Source organism: Corvus kubaryi, unplaced genomic scaffold (assembly GCF_017639235.1).
Source record: "Corvus kubaryi isolate FWS band 111438036 unplaced genomic scaffold, C.kubaryi_AGA036_p1.0 37397, whole genome shotgun sequence".
Taxonomy (NCBI): domain Eukaryota; kingdom Metazoa; phylum Chordata; class Aves; order Passeriformes; family Corvidae; genus Corvus; species Corvus kubaryi.
In genome coordinates, this window is record NW_024581136.1 from 3,942,944 (window position 1) to 3,969,455 (window position 26,512).

The window sequence follows — 26,512 nt, forward strand, 5'->3', positions numbered from 1 at the left end:
TGTGTTTCCTGTCCTCTAGCAATAATAACTTCCTGGCTGCATTGTATTTAAGAATGTTTCTTAGCCCCCTCAAGGAATAAACCCATATAACCAAGAGGGCTCCTGCTCCCTGTGTGGTAACTGGTCAGAGCAGCTTGACAGTGGAATGGGGACAAGGAGCCATAAGAGGGAATATTTATCAGTCCTGGAAGGCCAGATCCTCCCATGTGTCAGAGCTTCCAAGAAGACCTGGTCAGCATCACCTTCTCCTCCTCAATCTGCAGGTGCCCAGTGGGACATGCAGCTCTTCACAGGCTGTCTTGTGCTTCTTGGAAACTGCCACGAAACAATAAAGCTGCTGTCAAATAATTAAATTGTTTAATTGCCTCTATTAAGATGGAAAAATCTCCCAGTACATTATGCTGCTATCTTCTCAAGCTGCCTTAATCATCAATTACTGATCTGGACTAGCTCCCAGGCTGCCTGCTGAGGGAGGAGTCAAGTGGGTGTAAGTGCTCCAAAGGCTTAGAGAAATCAGGAAAATTAGTGTTTTACGAACTGGGAGCGATATCTGCAGCTGGGTCTGAGCTGTCTATTCAGGGGGCTGGAGTATGCTGGGGGAAAGGGTCAGAAGAGAGCTGTTACGCTTAGAATTTCCACAGAAGCATTTTTGTGCTGATCTGTGGCCACCCTGGCCAGTCGTCAGCTTCTGGCAGAAGATGGAGACTTTGTGTCAAATTGGATGAATTAATTGCATTTATTTATATTTTGAGTTGGTTTATTTTTTTACAAAAGATCTCCCTTATGGACTGAAAGGAGCCCAGCAGCCCACTCAATTTCAGGATTTGAATGAGTGCATTAAGGGCTAATATGTTAAGCTTATTCTTTACCAAATAGGTTTTTTTTTCCTTTTTAAATGTTGATTTATTTAAATGCATCTTTCCATGTTTGTAGGCTACTCAGAGAGGGCATTAAGCAAAAACACCTTCATAAGATGACTAAACCTTTAAGTGTCACAGGGAAGAGCAGTCCTGACTGCTCTAATAGCTGGACTGTGGTTTCAGCCCAGACATTGATTCTCCCCACTCAGCCCACGGCTCGAGGACTATTGATCACACTTCTGGTCAGACTCCACAGCTGTCACAATCCCCTTGGCTGAGCTGAGACTGCAGTGCTACCTCAGGCATGGCTTGTACAGCATGCTGTGCCTTTTTTCTTAAGCTCTTTAACACTAACATGGTTTTTGCAGATAGGTATTGTAGGGAACAATTCTGCAAATACCATCTATTTCCCACACTTCCCCACACTGAGACCAGATCTTCCAAAAGCAGGCACCACAGCTAATGAAATGACCTTCTAGCAGGGTTGCATGTTGACTGGGGCAGGGGGGGAGGTGTCTTGTCTCAGGTCACGTTAATCTCTTGGGGAAAGTACAACTCAGGAGCCGCTTCTCGCATGAGATCCTTATGTCAGTCCAACTGCTTGGTGTAATGTGTGTATTTAACTTATTTTTTTCCCTTTTCACAGTATCCATTCGAGCTTGGCCTGGTAGCAGCGTTTGTGTTTTCAACGTTGGTGTGTCTGAGCAGGCTCTACACAGGGATGCACACAGTCCTGGTAAGGATGTGCCTCCAGCTCTGCTTTCCTACAGCAACTCCCATCTCCCACTCTTCAAGTGATACATGACGTGCCTTGGTCTGCCCCTACAGGAATAGATGAGTTGTGCCACTGAATTTCAGGCTGAGCATTCAAAGGAGCTGTGAGGAAACCCTCGGGCTATTGATATTTGAGTCCGCAGGAAGTTTATAGCATGGGGAGGCTGCGGTGTGCGTGGGCTGAGGAGCCAGGTGAGGTCAGGGTGGCATCTCAATTGGAGCTCTCCATTTCGAAATTTTAATTGCGAGGAATGCACTTGGGCAACTGACGCTGCTCCTTAGCTAAGCCCTTTGTGCAATAGTATCACTGTTTTCAGCGAGAAATGCTCGGGGCTGGTTTAGACTGGGAGTGCCGGGGAGGAATTGCAGGTTGGTGAGTCACAAGTGAGCTGCCCTGGAGGGGCTGGGCAGCAGCAGGTCTCCTGTCACCATACAGGCACAAGGCACTTAAAAATATTATGACAAGTTTCTTGTTTTCAGCCGGAAGGAAATTAATTCTTAAGGGACTGAGATGCACAAATACTTTGAAAATAATCATAAAATATCGGTGACTTTATATGATAGACTTGCTGGGCACAGTTGCTTAGAGACATCAGTCCTGCTTTAGGAACAGATTTCAGTGTGCCTGTGATAGCTGGTTCTTTCCTGACAAGAGGAAACTTTATTGATTTGTTATATATAGTGGTCAAAAGGGTGGCCCAGCTTCCCAAGTATGGACAAAAACTCCTGGCTATTTCCCCACAGGAGTTTGATATGTGTTGTTAGTTGCATATGCATAAAAAATTGAATCTTTTTTACTAAGTAATAATTAGGTTTGTAATGAGACTTGATAACTGTAAGAAAGGGAGCCCTCATGAGATTAAGGTTAGCTATAAAATATAGCCTGACCTTCCCTTTCAGGCCCAGTGGATCAAAACAATATCTTACATCGAAGCTGCAGACACCCTTTCTTTGCTACTGACATTAAGTCAATCAGTAAAAATTCTTTGCATACTTCTCTTGCTGGCCATCATAATGAAAGACCCCTCTAAATTGAGATGGATTTTAGGGTAAAGAAGAAAAAGTCCTTTGTGCTTTTGACATGATAGGAAAGAGCTGTAAAATAAAATTTAAAAAAAGCTTCTTAGCTGAAGTGTGAGCAATGCTGCCTCTCAAAAGGGCAAATGTCCTTGGCTGAGGTCTTCACCCCATGTGTGCCATGGTGAGGATGGAGCTGGGGAAAGGCCCAGTGACCATGGCTGCCACATGCAACCCCTCTCTCTGCAGCAGCAGCTTGTCACCCACAATGACGGGCTCTGCTGTCCCACCTGCAGTGATGGTTCTTTGGGGAAGAATTGCAGTTCAGAGCTGTTTCTGACCTCTTGTGGGATGGGTCCTGCCCTGAGCTGTGATGTCATAGCGCTAAGGCACAGCAGTGCCCAGCCAAGCCATTGGCTCAAAGAGCCTCTGGATATTTAACTGAGGCCTTAAAAGAAAGAATATAATTATGTATTAAGTGGTCATAGCATTTTAATAAAGCAAAGAAATGGGTAACAAATATCCATGGACTTGGTGTAACTGATTTTTCCTGTTTGAGGTACCAGAGGAGGAGTGACAAGGACAGTTGCATTGTGCTTTCCTGCAGCTCTGTTGCAGAAGCTCATCTGCTGTAGTCTCAGCTCTACAAATCTGTCTGCATTTCAGCACTGCTGGCCTTGCTTTTGAACGAGGAGTGGTATCAGAAAGCACAGTCATGTCAGTAGAAGAGATGTTACCATTAAAGACTTTCTGGGGAGACAGTCAGCTGCTATGGGGAGCTATCTGCAACCTTCCAGCTGTACCAGAGCTTAGGGAAAAGGGGTGTCAGTAATGCACTTGCACTGCTGACAGGTAATTTAGTTACAACTACCCTTCTCCACCACCTCAACATCAGAATGTCCTGTGTGTGTGTAAAAACAGGGGAAAGGCAGAGTCCTTTCTTTTAGGTCTTAAATGATGGAGTCTGAGGACCTGGTAAAGAGGGGATCTGGAGTTACCTGGAAAAGGCAAAGTAAAAAAAAGTAAAAATTTGGACACATTTTGAAGCAGTGAATCTGTGGGTTTTTACAGGTTATTTTTGAGAAACAAAAAAACAATTGGAGACGATATGACTGGTAGTTGTTGTTTGCTTTCTTTCCCCAGAGAGCCGTATTTTAGAAAATATTACTTTGCTTTCCATTCAAAACATTGGCCCAATTTTTGGTCCCTGCCTCAATGCAGTGAGCAAGTTTTCCTATCTCACAGCTGCTGGAGCCATTCCCTCCAGAGCTACAACTGATGTGAGAACCTCACTGGCACTGCAACTACCCTGAGTTACAAGCAATAATGCCCTGTGCTGGCCAGCATGGTCGCTTTTTTGCCCCTGAGATATACCCATTCCGTGTTGATGCATTTATTGCTGGAGGTGGTGTTCTGGAGCTCCCACCCTGCCCCTTTGACGGGCTGTATTTCAGGCTTTTTCACGCTACCATTAATCCTGAAATTATCTTAAATATTTTAAAGCTGATAAACACACAGCGCATTCACAGTACTTCACACGCTGTGTAGTACAGTCCTTGGGGGATGAAATAAAGTAACCCTTAGGAGTGGAAACCAAGTAAGATATTTCTGTTTAGGAGAGTGAACAGTGTCTCACACTAAATGAAAATGTAGAGGAACTTACAAAAACGCAGAATAGGAAAAGTGTTATTTTTGCTTGGATTGGCAATATCAGGGAAGCAGATATTTGGCACTGTGTGGGAGCAGAGCTGAGCTGCATAGCAGCGGAGGGACTTTAGGGGAGGTAGACGGAGTCTGAGGAGGACTCGTCTGTGCTGAGGCAGCTGGAGCATCCCAGCAGGGCAACAGGAGGTTTTAAGTTTTGCTGGTAGTACTGCACCTTGAGCAAAATCCCGTGCCTGCCTTTATTTAAAAATTCCTTGATAATTGCAGGCTTGGCGAGACGCTAATCTGTTTACACAGGCAGACAGGCAAGAATGTGCTTCCTGGGAGTGCTAAAGCAGCTCCATCCCCGGGGAAAACTCAGGTCCTGCTCCGGGGGACACAGCAGGGAGAGTCCACAAGCAGCTTTTCTCGCAGAAATCAGAGCCATCTTTCCTCTTCCCATCTTCTCCTTAGTTTAGCAGGCAAGGGGGGAAATAATTCATTCTGCACTGCTAAATGTAGGTGTTGTTGTGGATCTTGCCCACCTCCTCTGGGTGTTCAAAAGATCAAACCTGCCCATGCACATCAGGACTGAAAGGAGTCACCACAGACAGCCATGGCATGTGCTGAGCTCTCCAGCAGCTTCTAGTGAGGAATTTCCAAAATGAGAAGCCCACATATTGGTGGATAGGGGAAAAAACAGAATAAACCACTGGCCTCCAAACTTTTTTGTTCAGTAAAAAAAATCTGAATATGCACCCCCTAAATATATGTGTATATATATTTACTTACAAATTGTATACATGTACTACTGTACCAATACATACATTATAAAACACATACAAAATATACTCTAACAAACATAAGATAAGGATGAAATAAGCACTACTTCTAAAAAATGCGTATATGTTGTTTTACTGATGAGTGGTGCAGAAAGTATGTTCTCCCCCCAGCCCAAAGGGTTGCCTGGTGCACCCAGTTTGGAGACCACCGGTACAGTGCCACTGGTCAGGGGCAGAGCTGATTGTCTGGGTCCTGCTTGAAACCTCTAGGAGCCATGTTACTGTACTGGGGCTGAATGGGAGGATAATAAAGTTCAGAAAACTCTAACCAGGTTTGTAGGTACGGACTGTTTGGAGCTGGGTTAGGAACTGCTGCAGTCAAATCTGACTAAATCTGGGTAAACCTGAGCAAAGTTTTCATGAGGGAATGTTAATGTTTGGTTACATTTCTTTAATTGAAACAGAAAAGCATGTGAACAGCTTTTGAGTTTTGCTCCTTGATCACCTTGATCAAGTGTATCAAGGACTTTTTCTTCTAACATGAGGTGGACAAACAGCTGGGTGGGAAATGGAGGTACAGAGCGGGGATGGGATTTCTGAGCATTGGTGCTGGGAGCAGCCCTCAGCTCTTTTGTGTTGAGGCAGTTACTTAGTGCTGGGCCAAAACATGTTTTGTGTGTAAAGATATCATCTAAGAATTGATATCAAAACATGAATTACTGTGAAACATTGACACATAATGGTATTTTACATCCTAGACAAGTTTGTGTATTCCCATGGCTAGCCTTATGTTTTGGATGAAGGAATAAATGGAAATTTGTATTAGGAATATGCACAATGGCTGTAGGACTTGCTTAAAACCAAATATTCTGTGAATCTAATGCACGTTGTAAACAGCTGAAGTTCAGCCACACAGTAGTCATGCATTTACCAGAAAGTCATTAAATATTTCTGTTGTGAAAAAGTCCCCTCATTCCTGCCTAGCTCAAAGTGAAGTTCACATAAATAATTTTCAGACTGTGACCAAGCATGGTAGTAGTCAGCTGCCATGACTCGTGAAAAAGATACAATCTTAGAAGAGGACATTCCTGTCTGTGACTAACTTCAGCTTTTGCAGAGCATTTTGTGGCTGTTCTAACACTGCTGCCTCTTGTGACACTGGAAGGGCAGCGTGGGGAAACTTGTTTTATTGTTTTTTACCTGGCTGCTCTCATACAGATGGCTTTTGTTAGGGGTTACCTCCTGTCTCCTTTCTCAGCTTTGTGGCTGACAACAATCAAGTTCTCAAAACACCTTATTTGCCTCTGTTAATAAATTAGGGTTTAATTATGTGCTTGCTTTGGGCACTGTACTGGAAACCGGATTTCAGAGACTTGGGCAACAAATTTCTCCTTGCTGTATCCCTGCCTGGAGGTGCCTCCCCACTGCTGGCAGAAACCATGGCACATGCACCATGTCCCACAGCTCTGCACTTTCCATCCCTGGATCTTGTGTTCCTGGGATGGGAACCTGTCTCTGACAAAGGACAGCATCTTCCCCTTTATGCAAAGCAAGCAAGGGATAATCACACTGATGTGATGAAATCGCTTGTAGGGTTATGGGAGGGAAAGGGTTTGTGTGAAGGCAGCTCACTGCAATATTGTCCCTGAGATGGAGTTGTGCAGGTGCCTTTTCTGAGGTGGAGAATTGGTGGGGAATGCCCTCAAAACATGAGAGCAGATGAGGAGGAGAATGTGTGTCCACAGACACATGCTTATGCATAAGCTAAGGTTAGGTTCATGGACTGTCACGTTTTATTTAGCACAGGCTTCAGGTTGTCCCTGCATGGAGGTAATGGCATCACTGAATTCAGGGCGTTCCTCCACTATTGGGCCCCACCAATGCAGATACTGGTCTTTTATGATCACCCAAATACCCAGTTTACCTTCCAGATCTCACAAAGCCTATTAAATGTGATTTATTTACAGGATGTGATCGGTGGAGCACTGATTTCGGCTGTGCTGCTCATGCTCTTGTATCCTGCATGGGACACGATAGATCACTTGCTCTTAACCAGCCCCTTCTGCCCACTGTTTTCCATAGTTGTGCCTCTTGTCTTATGTTACAACTACCCCAAACTAGACTATTACAGCCCTACCAGGGGAGACACCACTACTATCTTAGGAGCAGCAGCTGGAGCAACTGTGGGATTTTGGTTAAACAACCAGTATGCTGCTCCAGCCTACACCAGCAAAAGTTTTCAGCCTGGATTTCCTCTGGTCACCAGTACCATGGTGCTTGTGCTAGCCAGGTTCTTCGTAGGGATCTTGGTTGTCCTGCTGACACGCTGGGTCATGAAGAGCGTGGTCCTTGGCTTGCTGGGCTATCGGTACAAGTTCCCCATCCGTGACCTGGAAGCCCAGAGACGCCTGGAAGTGGAAGTGCCCTATAAGTTTGTGACGTACTCCACCGTTGGCTTCACAGCCACCGTGATTGTGCCGCTGCTGCATGAGCTGCTGGGACTGATGTGAGCACAGCTCCTCCTCACCGAGCCACCTGCGGCACCCGTGCTTCGGGGACACAATAACTCAGTCCAGGCTGGTGACTTGACCGAAAAGTGTTTTGTGCCTTTCTGCACTGGTGTGGTGGGTTTGGCTCTGGCTGGATGCCGGGTGCTCACCAAAGCTGCTCTATCACTCCCCTCTCTCCAGGGAGAGAAAGTATAATGAGAGGATCATGGCTCGAGACAAGGGCAGGGGGAGATCACTCAGCAGTTTTACTGTCACAGGCAAAACAGACTCGACTTGGGGAAATGTTTAATTTATTACCAAATTAATCAGAATAGGATAATAAGAAATAAAACCAAACATTAAAACTACCTTCCACCTACCCCTCCCTTCTTTCTAGGCCCAATTTCCCTCCTGAATTCTCTACCTCCTCCCACCCACCATCACAGGGGGATGGGAATGGAGGTTACAGTCAGTTCATCATTGCTTCTGCTGCTCCTTCCTCCTCAGGGATAGGACTCCTCACACTCCTCCCCTGCTCCAGCGTGGGATCCCTCCCAGGCAAGACAGCTCTCCAAAAACATCTCCAAAGTGAATTTTTCCCATGGGCTACAGTTCTTCATCCAGCATGTGTCCGCTGAGGGGTCACAAGTCCTACCCAGGAGCCTGTTCTAGTGTGGACTTCTCACACCCTTCTTATGGCATTACCCTGCTCCAGTGTGGGGTCCTCCACTGATTGCAGGTGGATCTCCATTCCCCATGGACCTCCATGGGCTGCAGGGGCACAGCTACCTCTCCATGGGCTGCACCATGGGCTGCACCATGGGCTGCAGGGGAGTCTCTGCTCTGGCACCCAGAGCACCTCTTCCTCTTCCTTCTGTGGTCTTGGTGTCTGCAGAGTTGTTTCCCTCCCGTATCTTCACTCCTCTCTCTGCCTGCAGCTGAGCAGGTTTTTCCTCCCATCTTAACTGTTATCCCAGAGGTGCTGCTACTGTCACAGATGGGCTCAGTGGATCTGTCTGGGAGCTGGCTGGCATTGGTTCTGTTGGACACATTGGTTCTGGCACCTTCTGAGAAAAGCAATGCTTGTAGCTCCCCCCCGCCACTACCATGCCCTTGCCACACAAACCCAAAATAACTGACCTGAAATATCTGACCTGGAAGAGTCCTGGGAAGGCCTGTGCACAGATAACTTTGGGTTAGAAATCACCGACCCCACTGTGTCCCCACTGTGTCCCATAACTAGACACGCTTCCCCCAGGCAACTGAAAATGACAAGCACACAGCCAAAATGCCTGCCAGAGCAGCAGCAATGGCTGGTTTCCTGTGTTGGGGTTGCTGGGGAGCAGGCCTGTACCTGCTCAGCTGAGGGCTGCTCCTGAAGCAGCAGAGCAAGCTAAGGAAAGGCTCAGGTTTGGGGCATTGGGGAAAAAGCAGCTGGTGGGGTGGGGAGAGAGGTGTCCAGCCAAGAGCAAAGTGCCATCGTTGGGCAGAGCTCATAGTGTCTTCTGATGGCACTGCCAGACCAGGCTAGTTCTGTGGGGATGGTTTTACTCATTATTACAATAAAAAAAAAAAAACAAAAAAAAACCCCACAAAATGTAAAAGAGAAGGAAAATCTAACATAAAATGTTTAATGTGCTTTGCAACAAAGTTACCTTGGATATTAATAAGAAAGCCTCCACTAAAGGATACTTTGCCTACAAACAACTGAGCAGAGTTATTACCACAGCATTCCGGCTTGAACTCAGACTGTTTAACTCTGATTTAGTTTTCCTGGCTAGGGCAAAGGAAAAAGTCCTTCCTGTCGTGCAGAGGTGACAAGTAGCGTCCATAAACTGCGTTGTGGAAGGAGCTGAGTAGTGACTCTGGTGACTACAGCGCATGGTAATGATAAGATGCCATCATTTTCTGCTGCTGCACAGCATTACAGTTGGTCTTCCATGCATCCTGCAACACTTGTAGAATAGCAGGGCGGCATGTCCATAGGAAGGTCGTCCCTATAACTCAGGCCGCTTATTTAAAACAGAATATATCAGCTGTTGGACCAATGAGCTGTTGAGAAATACAGCATTGAACGTGGTCTTCTTGGCTAGGAAAATGTACCGTGCTATTGCTGCAGAGCTTCAAGTATGGCCCCCGTGCCTTGCCTGGCAGAATGTACAGTGAGAGCCAGCTTTTTAACCATGTCCACTTGCCTTCCTGGCTGCGAGAAAAATGAACCTGAAGAATGTAAAGGAGGTGCTTTGCCATCCATTGACTGCTTGGATAAACATAATCAATTCCAAAACTGTGGCTGGGAGTTCTGTCTGAGGAGTGCAAGGTGTGCACGTGAAAGAGCTGCACCACTTTAAACCCAGGCTATCAATCTCCAGAAGAAACGCAGGCAGAAATTTTAACCAGTTTTAGATTTGCTCAGGCTGTGGATAAACTGTTTCATAACAGGTTGTGTGGACTTTACACATGCATGCAAACAGCTCCAGCGAGCCTTTCAGCAGGGCACATGCCCGCTCACACCTGCCCCTAGGTGAGTGCTGAATGTGAGCCACCATAGCCGTGGGGTTCCATCCTCAGCCTCTCTCCCTCCTGTCACAGAAGCGCTGCCATCAGGTTTAAAACACCTTTAAACCCCTTGTGCTAAGAGTGCTGCATGACACACAGGTGCAGTGCACAACCAGAGCCCTGAGGAGGGGCCATATCACAAAATTGAGAAAAAAACTTAGCAGCAAGCTGAGTGTTTAAGCTGGGGATTGGAATTACTCCTGAGAAAGGCACAGTTTGACAGGGAAATTCATGCAGCTTTATGTGTAAAATTTCTGTTCTGATTCACAGCTATTTTATGCTATGAAGATTTTATAAAATATATATAAATGCTGCACAAGTATTTTTATAGTATTCACTTGCATGTGATTCATGCAAAAAATGCAAATTCTATTTCGTTCAAATTTTAAAATAAACCTATTTTGCAGAGTTTGGTGTCTGTCTGTTCATTTTGCATCCTCTATTGATACTTGTAAATGACTGATGTAAAGGCAATGAGTCCCAGCTAAAAGAGCTTCCCAAGTGCAAGCACCTACCTCTCTTCCCAAGCTGTCCCTCTTGTGGCTCTTTGTCTCCTCCTTGGTCTAGCTCCACACTTTGGCTCCTCCAGAAGGATCCTGCTTTTTAAAAAACATTTTAAAAAAGTCTACTGGTCTACTAATGACTATTTGTTACAACCCTTGCAAATGGAAATGAGTGAGTTGCATGTAATTGGTGCTGGGGGACTTTTGGCCACTGGAATCTCCTTCACCTGCAATATCTACTTCTAGTAGACTAAACAGTTAACTGAAAGCCAGTTTAACATGTGCAAAGATAGCATGACAACTCATGAACTGCAGAATATTTTGCATTAGTTGAGGTACCTAACAAGGTTTTGTGGTCAAAATGTGTGTTTGAAACCAGGTAGGGCCACATCCTCCCCTCAGCATCACATCCTGCCCACAGCTGATCAGGGTGAGCCCAACTGCTGCAGCATCCCTGGGCCAGCTGGGTTAGGCAGGTGTGTCAGCTGGGCTCTGTGCTGAGGTTGTGCTCATGGGATGCTCACAGGACCACAGACACTCCTGCAGGGCCAGGCTTGGAGAGGCAAGTCTTCTGACAAGGTGAGACACATCACCCTTTCTGTAGTTCATTAACCTGAAGCACCAGCTCCTCATTACAGATCTCTGTGTGTCTTTGCTGTCTTTGGAAATGCTCCCCACCTCTTCATCCCTGCAGTGAAGCTGCCTCTGCATTTCCAGGGTGGTGGTAGAGAATGAGGTTTTGTGGTGGGTTTGCTGGCCATGTTCTGTACTTTGTAACACAAAGGCTCCAACTGAATCCTCTCAAGTAAGCACGCTTGCATTTTAGACTAAAACACTGCTTTTGATGTGAATGGAGTGGGAGGTAACTTCCAGAGTATCACAGCCTGGGCCGTTCTCTTCTCAGTACTGTCTGTGCTGTCTGTCCTGGTCCAGCGCTACAGCTCTCCCTCCTGTGCCTGCCCACAGCCGGAGGGGTGATGCAAGACAATCCAAGTTTCCTTTGTTATGCTGTCAAGAGGGATGTAGCAGGCACCCCACTCTTAGCTTAGTCAGCTCTGTCCTGCCTGGAGGCTGCCCTCTCCTGGCCTGCTTACTTTGCAAATCGCTTTCTGGGCATGTGGTGCCAACCCAGGCTTCCTCCTGTCTGGGGCATCTCTGTGTGCTGGTGGCCCAGTGCAGAACCAGCTACTCTGTCAGACGCCACAAGGCTATTGCACTTTTTGGCAGGGATTAGGAACCAAAGCAGCAAGCACTGAATTTCCCTGCTTTAATTTTCCAGCAGTAACTTTGTCATGACCCCAGTCTCCTAACCCATCCAAGTTCCTATGCAAAATTGCAAGCAAGCTTGTGCCTTGCTTTTCTGGATCCAGTTGATGTAATCTAGGGAACAGAAGAAAACAGTCTCAGTTTCAGTTTTGACCCTTCTCAGCTGCGTTACAAGGAAGAGTTAGAAAACATGGGTGCCTCTCTGAACAGGGTGGACGTGCAGCTGGGCAGTGGGTGGGATCTTGCACAGTTGCTAAGCCATGAGTAAAGGAAGGCCCTTGCTTGCTGCCAGTTCCTGCTCCTGTCAGATCTTCCCCTGCTGTCTCACTGTCTTCCCACCTTCCCACTGTCCCACGGCCACCCCGCTGCCACCCCACCCTGGCAGCAGGCTCGGTTTCAAGGTCACCGGGCGGTCAGAGGTGTCGCGTGTGCCAGGCCATGATCCCCTGGCAACCTCCTGGCAGCGCTTTTGCTCAGCCTATTCCATACTCACCTGCCAAACCAAGGATGATTTAAATTTCAAGCAAGCACAGTGCCAACCTGGAGATGGAAACAGTCCCAGGCATCACCTTTCCATAAACACCCTTGTGCAATAGCAAGGGTGACCTGCAGGCACCGGGGCCTGTGCCGGGAGCTGCAGCCAGGCTGGCTCAGGGTTCTGCTCTTTGGAAAATCACCACCAAAGCACAGCAAGGACAAAACCAGAGCTCGTGTCCAGCAGAATGAACCCAGCAATCACCCAGACAGCACACTAAACCACCTCTGATCTCTCTGTCACCAGCTCTCCAGACTTTTCTGCTTGTGTTCAGATCTCCAGCAATGACCCATTACCCACAGGCAGCAGGAGCAGGCCAAAAGTAATCCATAATTGCAGAGCAGTAGTTAAAAATCCCACTTCCAACTCTTGTCTAAAAAGAAAACCCAAGTTCAAAAGATGTTAAAAAACTGCTCAGAAGTCCCTACCAGCAGCAAAGGTTTCCTTTGCCAGAGCCCATGGCTACAGCAAAGGATGAAAGCAAATTTCAGTGCTCACAGTGGCTGGCTCCAGCATGAAGCTGTGTGATAACTACCTCAAGTACTGCACACAGCTATGAGCAGGCTGTAAATGCCACATAATTGCTTTGGAGCTATGAAAGACAAAGCCTCGCAATAAATACACCAGACTTATATGAAGTGTCCCACTCATCAGGAATCACAGTTAATCCTGAGCACAGCACTACAGCAGAGCTTGAATTTCATTGCAAGGCTGCTGGCACCACAGTTAACTGGAGGGGTCAGGGACTCTGAAGAGGCTTTTTAACCATTTTCTTGATTCTCATTGTCTACTTCTAGCAAGTAATGGTACCTACCTGGGACAAAGCTCATGTTTTTGGAGCATTTAGCTGCCAATGCAGGAGCAAATGGTATGAAAAAGAAGAGATCCCTAAAAGCCTCACACACATGCCACCACAGCTCAAGCCCTTAGTCTCAGCTTAATCTAGTTTTTACACTCAAAGGACAGCTAAATTCTCAGGAGAACTGGGACACACAAAGAGTTAGAAAATCTTGTGCAGAGAAATATATTTAGTGCACACAGATATGCCTGCACTCTGCTGCAATGCAAATCTGCCTTATTGTCGTCCTAATCCCCATGCATGACACACCAATAAACAGGGGGGGTTAATACTTTCCATCTGCGTTACACATTGCTTCCCACACTGCAAGCCTGCCTGGTTACAGTTGTGTGGGCATTGTGGAGAGAGAGATCCTGCAAACGCCAAGCTGCCTAATCTCTTGGGAGGTTTAAAATGTAAGCTGCAGTTTTCTCACTCTCCGTGGGCACCGGAGTCAGTCATGCAACGTATGGCGATAGCTATATTCTCATTTCACGTCTGTCATGCAGAGATAATTAAAATCTACACTTCCATCTGAGGGGAACCATAGGGTTTCCAGATGGGTAACTGTAGTGCATTTTTCATACTGAATTATCACTTGCACCAAAAAGCATTGCCTGTTGCCTTCCCACCTGTTGAGATTATTGATGGGGCTGCCATTGAAAAGCCCTTGTGGGCCCAGTGATAGGGGTCTGTGCAGCTCGTAAAACTACAAGCTTACCTCACCACTGCACATCCTTCTGCTCAGTGGGGCAGTCATTGTGACACCCTTCTCCAGCAACTCCCAGATGTCCATTCCTGGACAGGCCCCTCCTGGGATCAGGGTCCATCTGGCTCTCACAGCAGAAAGAAGCCACAGTGCATAGGCCTAATACAAAATACTGGTGGCTGTTAGCCAGCAGCATTAGCAATGGTTATAATATTGCAAAGGAGGGACAGCCAGCCCCACAAGCCAGCCAGTCAAGAGCTGCTCCAGTGTACTGAGCTGACCACCCACTTGGTGACATTCCTGCAGAAAGGATGGATCGAGCATCACTGTGCTGGATGGAGCTTCTCAGTTTAACAGAGAGCAGAGGCACAATGCACCAAGCTGTGACACAACTGCTGCCAGAAAGCCACCTAGAAGGAAAAGCCTGATCCATGAGAGGTTCTCATGTACTGGCAGGGGCAGAACTGCCAGAAAAAGAACCCTGCCCAAAAGCTGCGTGGTCCTGCTACACAGCTGGGGTCCAGAAAGCCCTGGTGGGGCTGGGCGTGCAGCAGGCCCACGCTCACTTCTGCAGACAAACATGCCAGCCTTAGGCAGACAAAGGCTTTGATAGTTTTCTGCTCCTCATGCAAAAGACCACTGGCATATGCTCTTAAATGCATTTCCCCATTTGGTTTGGAGCTTCAAAAACCGCCAGGCTGACATCAACAATGGAAAAAGTTTAATTCCACCCCCTCCCCTTTCTGAATTTAGAATGATAAAGGACCAACAGTTATGTCTGGAGCGGGGAAGCAGATATTACACACATCTTGCTTACAAAATAGCTCTGGTTTTCATGAAACAAGTTTATTTTCCTCCCCCAGCCATTGATGAGCACATGACAACCGTACAGAATAAAAGCTCAACTCCTTAGTTCTGCTCACATTCACTCAACATTTGCTCTAATCAATTATCTTATTTCATGCAATAAGAAAAGAATGAGATTCCTGTTATGCAGCCATAATCAGTTACAGTATGAAGCTGTGTCTGTGGAACGTTTCTGATTTTGAAAACTAATCATGTGCTCTGCCATTACATTTCTCTTGTAAAGCACTGGGCTTTGACCCAACTCATTTCTTCCCCCCTGCCCTTTGAAAACATTGAGGGCACAGCCTAGTCCGAGATCCCACATTCCTTCCCTGCAGAAGCCAGCCAGATCGCACTGTAAAGAACACATTTACTCACGGAGACAGGATCTGTTTTTCTGGTTTATTGGAACATAAAAGCATAAGTGGATGTCCCCTGGGAGGCAGACAAAAGAGGAGAGGGTGCTGCATGTGACAGTGGACGGCTGTCGGAGGATAAAAGTCACGTCTTCACACGAAGGGCTCAATATTGATCTCCAGGGCAGAGCACGGCATGGTGAGCTCAAACTTGGTGATAACATCAGGGTGTACGACTCCAAGTTTCCCAATGCTTTGACCTTTGGCAAAGACCTCAGCACAGCGACCAGGAAAGAAAGCAGTGCCTGTAAAGAAAGAGAGAAAAATCAATATTTCTTTGGGCCGGAGGAGTCAATAGGCATTTAACATGCAGAACAAAGCTCTCAGTATTAAACTGTTCTCTGGGATGAGATGCTAAGAAGGGGCTCTCACTTTCTTGCATTAAGAGTTGTCATGATTGATAGAGAATGAGAAAACACTAAGTTAAAAATAAAATGTAAAGCCCAAAGCGTGGGCATTTTTCACACTCCAATTGTTTTGACTAAATTCCTCCTGCAATGGAAATTAGCACAGCTGAGTCAGAGGGCTACTGAAATGAAGAACCTTTGCAGCCTTTAGGCTATTTAACATCTGAATGTCTCCCACCTTAGTCTGTTTAAAGAAATAAAGCTTGCTGTCATCTAGAGGGTAAGTAGGCATGTCACCCTAGATTGCCTGTCACATAATTAAAAACAACCTGCATTCCTCATCTGGAGAAGAACTTTTTAAGCAGTTTCCCATACACCATAAAACTGTGAAACAATGAATACTCAAAGGAAAGCAAAGACCATCTTCCTCTCACCTCAAACCAAGTCCCAATATTTAAATGTTACATGGAAGTTTTTCTTCTAAAAAATTAAAATTAGTTAAATTTGCCATGAAGAACTTGGAGCAGCTGTGCAGACTTTTTCATGTAAAGCCTTTCCTACCTGGGAATTTCCCTGTGTGTGGTGGCTCTACCAGCAGTGTGTTCAAGCTTGTCTATAGCAGCTACACTTGCACTGTTTTGGCCTCTGTCCTGAGGTGAGTGGCATTTTTACCTGACAGCCTTTCTAAAGACAAACCCAAACCAAGCCAGCAAGTTGCTCCTTCTGAAAGCACCACTTTCCTAAGGAGTGTGAGGAAGCAAAGCACCATCTGTGGGACATTCAGTGAGCGGTGCTGCAGGCAATGCTGTGATATCAAAGGGGGAAAGGGGAGAGCATGAAACAATGCCACTGCATCCTACAGATTCTGAATCCTCAGAAAGCTCGTCCACCCTGTTTTTAATGCTGCTGCCTTCGGTGTCCTCTGCAAAAGGATCACAAGAGTTCCCAGCAACTTACTCTCTGGTTGCTCCAAATGCTACTTAAGGTTCAGGATCAGCCCAGGACATTTTACTGTGTGTACAAGGAGCTACTTAAAAAGGCAATAAGGGTCCAAATGAACCTCAAACCTCAGGAACATTTCCATGAGACTCTTATCACTAGTGGTCAATCCCAGAGATATATTCTCTGTTAGTTCTCCAGTGGAAATAATTCATTTAAGAAGTGTTTCCCATGAGGTTTGTAGTTGTAACTTGCAGCTACAAGAACAGTAATTAGGTCTTTTTCTTGCCCAAGTTGCTGCATGTGCAAATTAACTTCAATGTCCACTTCAATTTTGGCTACCTTGTGAAATCTGACCACAGTAGTAAATGACCACAGTAACATTACTTAAAGGCTGTTTTAAAAAATATTCAGAAGCAGAATCTTTTAAGTTATCCAGTTCCAGTCCTAGCTACAAGCACAAACCAACTACTTACAATGGATGTACAACAGTGACATTACCTCAGCCTAGATGCTACTGGCACGTGACTCTAGCCAAAGAGACACTTGCCACTGCCAAGCTGCACTATTCAAAACAAGATGAAACAAATTTAGAAAAGAGTCAAATGTCACACATACAGATCACTCTGAAGACTGTGGGTGAAAACATAACCTAAAAATAAAGTTGCCTTTTACTTAGTGGTAAAGGCTTTCCTATTTGTAAATAAAGCTGGTATTGTATCAGCGATGTGAACAGCACACAGAGGCTTTTTTTTAGACACTTGACTGTAAGCTTGAACTGGCACAAGAGCAAGAACCAAGCAGAAGTTCATAATGTTGGCATGGTACCCCACTATAAATCTATAGGAAAAAAGAGCTTTGACAATAGCATCAGTTAAAAGCTGTGAGTCTGACTTGTTTGTTCTTCTGAGCTTCCTTCTGTGTAGTCTTGGGAAAGTTATTTTATCTTCTTGCACATCTAGACCCAGCTATGTCATGAGACTTTACTGTTTTTAAATTTGTTGTAGATATCTGATAGGGTCTAAAATAATACTGTACTCAGTCAATCTAACAAGGGCATTTTCCCAGATCTGTGCCACTTCCTATTGTGTGAAACAATGCTGTTTTCACACATAACAAATGCTCTGCTATCCAGGCATCACCTCTTGTCGGTCTCCCAGTCCCAATGAGTTCCGAATACGCTGCTCCAGGCTATGGCTTAGACACTGAGCAGCATATTCAATCTCATGCAGCAACTGATGCTGGACAATTATGTTACTTTTTTTTGCACTTCCTTGCAGCAAAGAGGGAAATATATAATTAATATCAAGGGGGAACATTTAGGTCCCCAAAGTTCAGGAAATGGGACCTTCAAACCACATCTCAATTTCTAGTTAAGCTGACCCTGAAATGTTGGCTGCTTCACCAGTGTGCCCCATGTTTTGCAGACATGGCAGTTACAAGGCATAATTCTGTGGCTGGAAAAGATCAGACAATAAGCAAATAAAAATGAAATAACCTGTTAAGAACTTTAGAGCCCCCATCTGTCCTGCCAACACATGGCTCTTGCACCAAAGAAACAAGAGCTGAGAAACAGGTTTACAGAGAGTTTATGAACTCTGGTTAATAATGGAACTATTATTATGGTAATTGGCTGCACTACAGAATGCTTCAAAGTATATTCCTGCCTGCCAAAAGGGCCTCTAGACTGCATCCCACAAGGGGGAATCTAAAGCCTTCCTCATCTTAGTGACTCTTCCTTTGACCACACAGGTGGTAAAGGAAGGAGTTTAGCTCAGACATTGGACTGAGTGGTGTTGGTCCATGTGCCTCTGCCAGGGCACCAGAATTTGGAGCAAACGTAAATGCCAATTAAAAAAATTCAGACATTGACATGGAAGCACATAAAGAAGGAAAAAAATCTCAGAAGAAACATGAAAAACCTGAGCAGAAAGGGGGGAAAGAGAAACAAGCATTTGCAGCTGGGGGAGAGCTTTGACTGAGGGACCAACCACAAGCACAAAAGGAGACCTGAGCTAGAGGAACCTGCTGTGCTGGGGCAAGACACAGGCTTGCATGAGGACTGGGCAACCCATGGAGCAGGGCACCAAACCAGGGGGGTCATCAAAGTAACAAGGAAACAAAGGTAAGGACTCTTTTCATCCTAATTTGTGTGTTTCTTGTATTACCAAGTAAATACAAACTGTGATTAGGATTTCTAGCAAAGCTTGTGTTACAGACTGGGCAGTGTTACGTGACTTCAACTCTTGAACTAAAAGCTTCAGAGTGAGGGTCAAGGCTGTATGAAAGATGTACTGAAGCTACTTGCACGCACAGAGAATCAGCAAAAAGTGCACACACTGTTACCCTGTCTGTATAAATCACACCAGAAGCTGAAGCCCAGTGCTCTTAAGCTTCAGTAAAGCCTTGATGCCAAAAGGAGCCTTTCCAGAATCATTGGCAGCTGTGACCTGCTGCTTTTGAGGAGTTCACCATAGTTTGTCCTGCCTGTCTATGCAGTATCATCAATGTTAGCATGGCTGTGGAGGGCATGGTCTTCCTGAAGAAACTCTCTCTAGTCAGGTAGGCACAAAAGCACACCTGGAGGCCCCACTCTGAGCAGGTGTGTTGGGAAGGGACTGTGTTTGCTGCTGGTGCAATTATCCTGAAAGGCTGCTGCTGTAGGTCCAACTGGTTGGTTGTACCATCAACTACATTGAGAGTCAAAATTTATTTAAAAACTGTAGTTTACTGTACCTTCTGCTTTAAGAATAACATATTTATCACTCTTGACATAGTAAATCCTTTCTGCTCTGCACACAAACAGTACTTCATAAACTTCACCTTGAAATCTAGTCAGAGATTGCATTGTCCTTGCTGATAGAGATGCAGACAATGCCAGAGGAAGCCTGAAGGTCTAGCAGTGGAAATCCATCTCTTAGTATGTCAGGTGTGTAAGTGGTGGTTAGGACAAGGGGTGGGGTGAAATCCAATATGCCTTCCTAAAGAAGGGATGCCAAAGCCAGCCCTGTCTTACGCTGACACACTACACGCAAGGGAAAGACAAAAGCTACTTCTCATGGCTGCAAGTAAGAATTTCTAATGCTCAGTGATGTAGAAATAATACCTTTAATTAAGGCTTCTGTAGCATGTCCTCAAAATCCATAACTGCCTTTCTGTATTCAGGCAACAGGGCCACTTTGATTGCTTTGGGGTAATTCTTTGGCCAATAATCCAATAGAGCATGTAGTCTTTAGCACATTTTCTGGCTAATTGACCCTCAAAGAGCTCTGAGTTCCCTGCACTCTTTGTTGTCAAACACCTTGCACAGTTTCTTTCTCTACCTCACTCACCCTTCCTTTCAAAAAGAAATAGATTAAAGTTGTATTATAGGCCTGCAGTTGCACTAAGCCTTCAAATCCACTTGTTTGTTCCCGTAATTTGAAGGAACACTGGAAGCTGAAGCTTAAGAAGGTAACAGAGCAGAGCTTATCTGGCCTCAGTGGTCTTTCATCTTAATTCTCCTCCCTTTAGTGACTCCAGCTGCCCTTTCACTACCTCATCCTGACTCACCTGGGGAAGCATTTTGCCTGTGCTACACTGGATGGAATTCAGTTCTGTGAGGTTAGAAGTTGGGTTTAAGATGAGGTTCTTCACACTTTTGACTGATTCCTTCTTTTGGCAGATAATGCAGATCAAATGCAGAGTCAGGGGGCACTATCAGACCAGGCAGTGTGTTAAAAGGCAGCCACCTCTTTCTGCCCACACATACAGCACAGTAAGGCTCCCAGAACCTCATGCAAACCAACAGCAACCTCAAAATCATATCTTGTTGTGGAATGATTTACCTTCAGCTAATTCTTACAATCACAGACATCTTAAATCTTGCATGATTTTTGGAACATAGTGAGAGACCAATTGCTTTCCTAAGCTGCACATTATCGGCAGTTCTTCTCCCTTATATTCTCAAGACCAGAAAAACCATACTTTGGGATCAGTGGGATATTTATTAATTTCAGTCTCTTGATTTGTAAATCCTGACTAAAGCTGTGTCAGAACAACTGCCATTCCCCAGATCACACCTAACAGTAGTGACACATCAGGAACTTCAAATTAGTACAATTAAATTTAAGGCATGTGCCTTAATTACCCCTCTTAAGAAAATAATTAGCACTTGACAAAAGTCACAGAAGCAGTATCTGTGTTATGTGAATGAATGTGTTCTCGTCTAAAGGGCATCTTTCATTCTGATCTCCTCCTCTGTTTTTCCAAAAGCCTCCTCATACAGGGCACAGCAGAAGAGGGTGAAGTGACAATCAATTATTTACTTGGACTGCTACACTAGATATCCAAAAATAGAGTTGAATATTAGAATTCACTGGATATCCAAAAATAGAGTTGAATATTAGAATCCTTGTGCAGACAATAAGGCTGGGAACATGGAGAATCACCCACAAATTTGCAGTGGTCAGTCAGTTAATCATCTTCTCCTCTTACACCTAAGTCAATGGCTGAGTTTTCATTAGTTTGTATTTTGTGAGGAAAACTTACTCTTCTATCTTATAAGAACCCTCATATACTACTCTATAAGCTGGATCTCTTTTTCATTCTTGCTGTGCAGTGTCCCAGGAGCTTTGACAGAGGGTGTTTGGTGTTGCTGAATGTGAGAAGGTGGTTCAAGAATGCAGTAGGTTTGAGGCATCTCTTTATTCACCTGTGCTATCCTCAGGATTACAGCAGCCTCAGACACTTAAAATTATCTGGCTAAAATCACTGTGCTCCTGCCTTTCCTAATGGAAGGTAATATTTGGGTGGATGCTGAGGCTAAGGAATGCAGACATTTTGGGTCACTGATCTGGACAACAGCATGTCTCTAACTCAGTGCTGAGTTTATCTTATTAAATACTGTGTGCAGAAAAAATTAAGTAGGAAGCCTAGAAAGAAATCTATCAAATTCCATGTATTTCTCTAGAAATCAGTATTTGTGTATAAAGCTCAAAAAATTTGCCTTTGTGGGGCAGTTGTGAGAAACAGCAACTTTCCACTGGAGCTCAGTTGCATTGCAGCGTTACCATTATACAGCTAATCCTTGCTGTTAGGCTGGTTTATCTGATATATCCAGATTTATCTGAAATGTTATACTTTGTCTAAAAGTCACAAACCTAAGCTGATATTATGTCACAGCTATTTTGTCTATAAAATGAAGGAATTCCTAATCCCAAATAAAGCTCTTTTTTTTTTTTTTGGAAGATGTCTGGCTATTTCACTTGAGTTAGAGAACACTAAGCTTTGAATATTAAAAAACTTACTTTATTTGTGTTCCATGAATGTTTTTATCACTCTTTGGATATCTAAAAGAATGATTCATTCTTGCAAACAACAGAATCTGTCAGAAACTAGCAAACAATAAACCATATGCTTTCTGGCAGGGGGTATAACATACTCTGTGTGCACAGCAAGGCAGCAGGTTTTAGCTTTTTAGGCTCTGCTTTCATACAGGCACTGGAGAATAACAAGAACCAGCACTAGGCCAGTCTGCAAGTCTGCTTTAGTGTGTCACGTTTGGTTTGCATGTTGTTTAATCACTCCATGTCCTAGACCAAGCTGCGCTCCCCTCCCAGTGACTTGACTGAGGTAACCAAGAGCCACCTGACACTCTGCTTTCACAGCTCCCCCATTTCATGCCTTTCAGAAAATGACTTGACAAACTGGCATGGAATACTACAACATGAAACAATGAATCTCAGCAGTCACTGGAACTGTTAATCACTTAGTTTTAGCAACTAAGACTTATGTTGCAAATCTGTTCCTGGTGGCTGAAGCACACAGTGGCTCCAGCAGGAACAGAAATGCCTGAGCTGAGTGCAAGCTCAGCACTTCTTTGTGTATCTGCTCTTTTCTAACATATGCACCACAAGCAAAGACGAAGTCAGTTCCTCCACCATGGGCAACAGAAATCTTTGTGGCCTGCATTCACATTGATCTAAATGTTTGAGCCAGTATCTTGTAAATTCATGTTTAAAATGTTATTGCAGAAATAAAAAGAAAAAAAATTAAGATTAAATTTGAAGCAGTACCCCTCTGCCTCCATATCACAGTTGCAAAATCACACCAGACTGGAGAACTGCAAAACTATGAAGTATAACATTGACATGCTCACATTTGGTGGCACTAATATCAGTATGGTAGTGAAAATGAATGCAGATGCATGCTCAGTTTGCCTCCAGCCACAGCAGGCTATGCAGGTGAAAACAGAATTGAAGGATGGAGCTGTGGGGATGGGCAAATGCAGCATTTCTCCAGAGAAGCCAGACCTGCCCATGCCCCTCAATGCTTAGATCCCTGCCCCTGCTCCCTGAGAAAGGAGATGTGCTATTGCTGCCATTTCTGCTACTGCCTTGGATGAATCACTTCTTTTATAAAGAAGGCTTTGCAATATGGAAATATAGTTGATGATTAGGAAATAATTTTCTATTTAAAAATGTAAAAAGTTGGAAACTACCTAAATCTATAATTTTACAATGCAAAGCTGTGCCAGACATTTAAAATTCTTGATGCAAGGAAGACTTTTATCTGTTAAGGCTTGTTATGTGATTAAAAAGATAGTTGCCTTTGGGGGGCAAAAAAAAAAGGAATTAAACTCTGAAGAGGCCTCTCCAGTAAAGGAACAGCAGAAGAGCAAAGAGTTGTCAGGGAGAAGACATTGATACCTTGAGCTGGAGGAATTCAAATGCCAGTGATTTAGATGGTTCTGGGAATTGGCAAAAACTGATAGAAAATGAAAACCCTTAACTGTCAGGAGAAATGCTGCTACTCCGTGGAGCATCCCTAACCTGTCAGAATAAAATGCAATGGGAAGAAAAATACTGTAATCTTTAATAGTTAATACTTGCAAAAAGAGGCACTAGAAGAGAGCTTGACACTAGAAGAGAGCTTGTGTCTCTTTTCAAATTGACGTGACACCTTTCCTCACAGTGTTTTTGCAGTTGCCATAGATTTTTTCCCCCCTCCCACTACAGGACACATACTTCTAAATGAGTCAATTCAAAGGAGTTTCTCTTCTAAAATAATCTTCTGGATTTGAGAAACTAATACTTTCTTTGTTCTCTAATTGAATTTCTTTTAGTTCATATGTGGGGAAAAAAAGTGTGTCAAACATAATTTGGTGATGAAAGTTTAAAAGACAAAGAAGTCTAAGCCTGTCAAACCTTTTATTATCCCATGCTATGCTAAAATAATGTACTTTAACTCACACACCTTTCTGGGGATAAGGGTGTCAAGAAAGAACATTCAAGAAGTTTCAGAGAAGAGCTGAAATGACCACAGGAATGGAAAAAGCCTGTCTCAAACTCACATCTGAGAGCCTCTTTTTCATACTAAAAATCAACAATATAACACAAAGCTAAGGAAATGAGATCTACTTCTAAAATTAAACTATGGGTTTTCCCGCAAACTGTGTGCTGCTTGACCTACCTGCATCACTTCCAACAGCAAGGCACCTCTGAGATGTCCAGTGCCAGAGCATGCTGGCAAATTTTGATAAACCAGGTTTCTCTGGAAACACTCCAAACACTGTAGACTCCCACCTTGGCTACAAGCAACTCCCCTGTTTCATATCTTTCCTGGGTACCACCTTGGGTATTAATGCAGTCAAAATCAAATTCGAGGCATTAATACCAGAGTGGTAAGACACTTGATAGAACAGAAATAAGCTTGGCATAAATTTATAGGGATTTAGTTCCTATAAATCTGAAGACCTGCATTACATAAAGGAAATATAGACCAGAGATAATAGACAATTAAAGGAAAATTAAGTGAGCAGCCACACCCACTTTATTAGATAATTTTGAGTTGTTAGAACTGTAGTTCTTCATGTAACTAAGCTCCCTTGATGCTACAGAAAAATCTGTTCATGAGGAAAGGATGAGAAATTAATTAGATCACAAAGTAGTGGCCAACATTGGAAAAGCAACAAGAACTAATGACATCCAAGTTTGTAAGATGATTTACAATTATGCCATCTTAATGATTGGTGCTGGAACTTCTGAAACTCCTTGCAGAATTAGGGTAATACATTTAAAAGTACTAAAATTGGTCAGGTTAAAAAAAAAAAAAAGCAGCTGTCCTTACCTCAGTATTAATTCATGAAGCTTACTGGGAGATAGGGAGGGGACTGAACAGAGAAACAGGAGTGGAAGATCTTCAAGAACAATTCATTTGATAAATGAGTACTACCAGTTTCACAATAAAAAAGGGGAACATTTTTGGCTAAAAGCCTACCCGTATTTAGTACTGAAGTGAATGTTGTCAAAAATCAGAAAAGCTCCTTAGAGACAAAAATGAGGAAAATAGCTTGCACTTCAGAAAATGTGATTAATAACAGTGGCTGAAATTCATCAAGGAACTGAAAAAATTAGGGAAGATTAATTACTGACTGCAATAAAGACAGCATTCAAAAAAAAAAGACTAAAGAATATTGGAAACAAATTGTAGGTAGAGTACTTTCATTTACTAACAAGACTGGCTGAACTTTTATGAGACAGAAGTGTATTAAGTTTTCAATAAATATTTCTTTTCATCTGGGGTAAGGGCGGAGGTATTGTTGAGTAGAGTAAGGTGTTGCCCAGTCCACTGAAAAAAGGAAGAATATGCCTGGTTACGTCTACCAGGATTAGGATGTTTCTGAGACACCAGGAGTCTCAGGCATCAGAATTGTGGTGCAATTCTCAGAGCAAATATGCTGCCTGCTGCTATTAACTTGGAGTAACAATACTGGGAATTCAGCAGTACTAGAAAAATGTACATGTGGTGCCAGTATTCCAAGGTGGATGATCTAAGTTGATCCTCAGTGATAAAAAAAACGGTGGGAAATTGGCAAATGTGAAATAACCAGGAGTGGAATACAGTGAACTACCAGCTGATGTGTTTTTATTGAGAATGGATGTTTTCAAACAAATGTGATTATCTACCAAACATGTAATTTGAAAGACTATAAATATAACGAAGAGGATGCAATAGCACCTATAAAGTATCTATTTTTGAATGCCAGTTAAGTGGACTAAGAATTGTCTGGTACCTCCCAGCATATCAGAAATGATATTTGGAGGCCTGGTAAAATTGGCCCATTCCCTTTAGTTATCTATGAGTAAATAGACAATTATTGACATTTGTGACCAGTGCAATGGCTGCCAAGACAGGCAGCTGAAAGGCCAGGATTGCCATTAAGAGCAATCAAGCTACAATTTCTTAAAATAAGCCAGGTATTAATAATGCCAAGCTCAATATGAGCACTAAACATCTGTATATATTTCAGTCTCCCAATTTAAGCTGACCACCAGAGATAGATGCTGCAGTTCAGTTCCACACATCTAACTTGGAATTAGTGCCAGATTTCCCTCCTCTTGTCTTGTGAATTGAGGTTCACAGCTAAATCTTCTTTTAAAGTTGTTTATTGTGTAATAATTATTATAAAAGCAAATGTTTATTGATGTTCTTAGTTATGGAGATAATTATTACACCTCTAATTTCACAGCTAAACCTTACTAAATGAGAAGCTATTACTATGATTTACTGTGGAATTAAAATTTTCTACACTTTACCACACCTTTCATTTAATTAAATAAGGGCAGTAAAAAGAAGGGAGTGCAACTTCTGTTTTTTTGGTTTTTGTTTTGAAAGACAACTGTCAGTTACTGAATGAAGCATGAGTTAGTATGCATTTATGTACATATTCATGTTGAACACAGACTGACTTCCCAGCTTTGCTAAGATGATGATTACCTTAAAAGAATAAATGGCATGAACATTTAGTTAAAAAAAATAAAATTCAAGAGTTAGCTGAAATCCCTGAGAATCAGTAATGTAGAAAACAAACTCATGTCACAAGAGGTTGACTCTCTTTAGGGGTTGCTTGTTTTCATGAGAATGCTACTTCAGTTTTGTTGTGAGGACAGTGGGGCACACAGGGGAGCAGTAGCCATGCACAGATTCCCCATAACATTTTCTGTGA

General features: G+C 43.8%; 2 protein-coding genes across 3 annotated transcripts in view; one reads left to right on the plus strand and one right to left on the minus strand.

Moving 5' to 3' along the window:
• Positions 1 to 10,533, plus strand: part of SGPP2 (sphingosine-1-phosphate phosphatase 2) — a 35,973-nt gene extending 25,440 nt beyond the window's left edge. For both annotated transcript variants that reach the window (XM_042042331.1, XM_042042332.1), the window contains 2 exons: positions 1,507 to 1,596; positions 7,045 to 10,533. In XM_042042331.1, the coding sequence (XP_041898265.1) occupies positions 1,507 to 1,596; positions 7,045 to 7,587 (633 nt within the window). In that variant the 3' untranslated portion in view covers positions 7,588 to 10,533. The remainder of the gene's footprint in view (positions 1 to 1,506; positions 1,597 to 7,044) is intronic.
• A 4,677-nt stretch (positions 10,534 to 15,210) lies between these two features.
• The window catches only part of FARSB (phenylalanyl-tRNA synthetase subunit beta), a 36,588-nt gene continuing 25,286 nt past the window's right edge, over positions 15,211 to 26,512 (minus strand). The window contains exon 17 of the mRNA XM_042042366.1: positions 15,211 to 15,483. Coding sequence (XP_041898300.1) covers positions 15,332 to 15,483 — 152 coding nt within the window. The 3' untranslated portion in view covers positions 15,211 to 15,331. The remainder of the gene's footprint in view (positions 15,484 to 26,512) is intronic.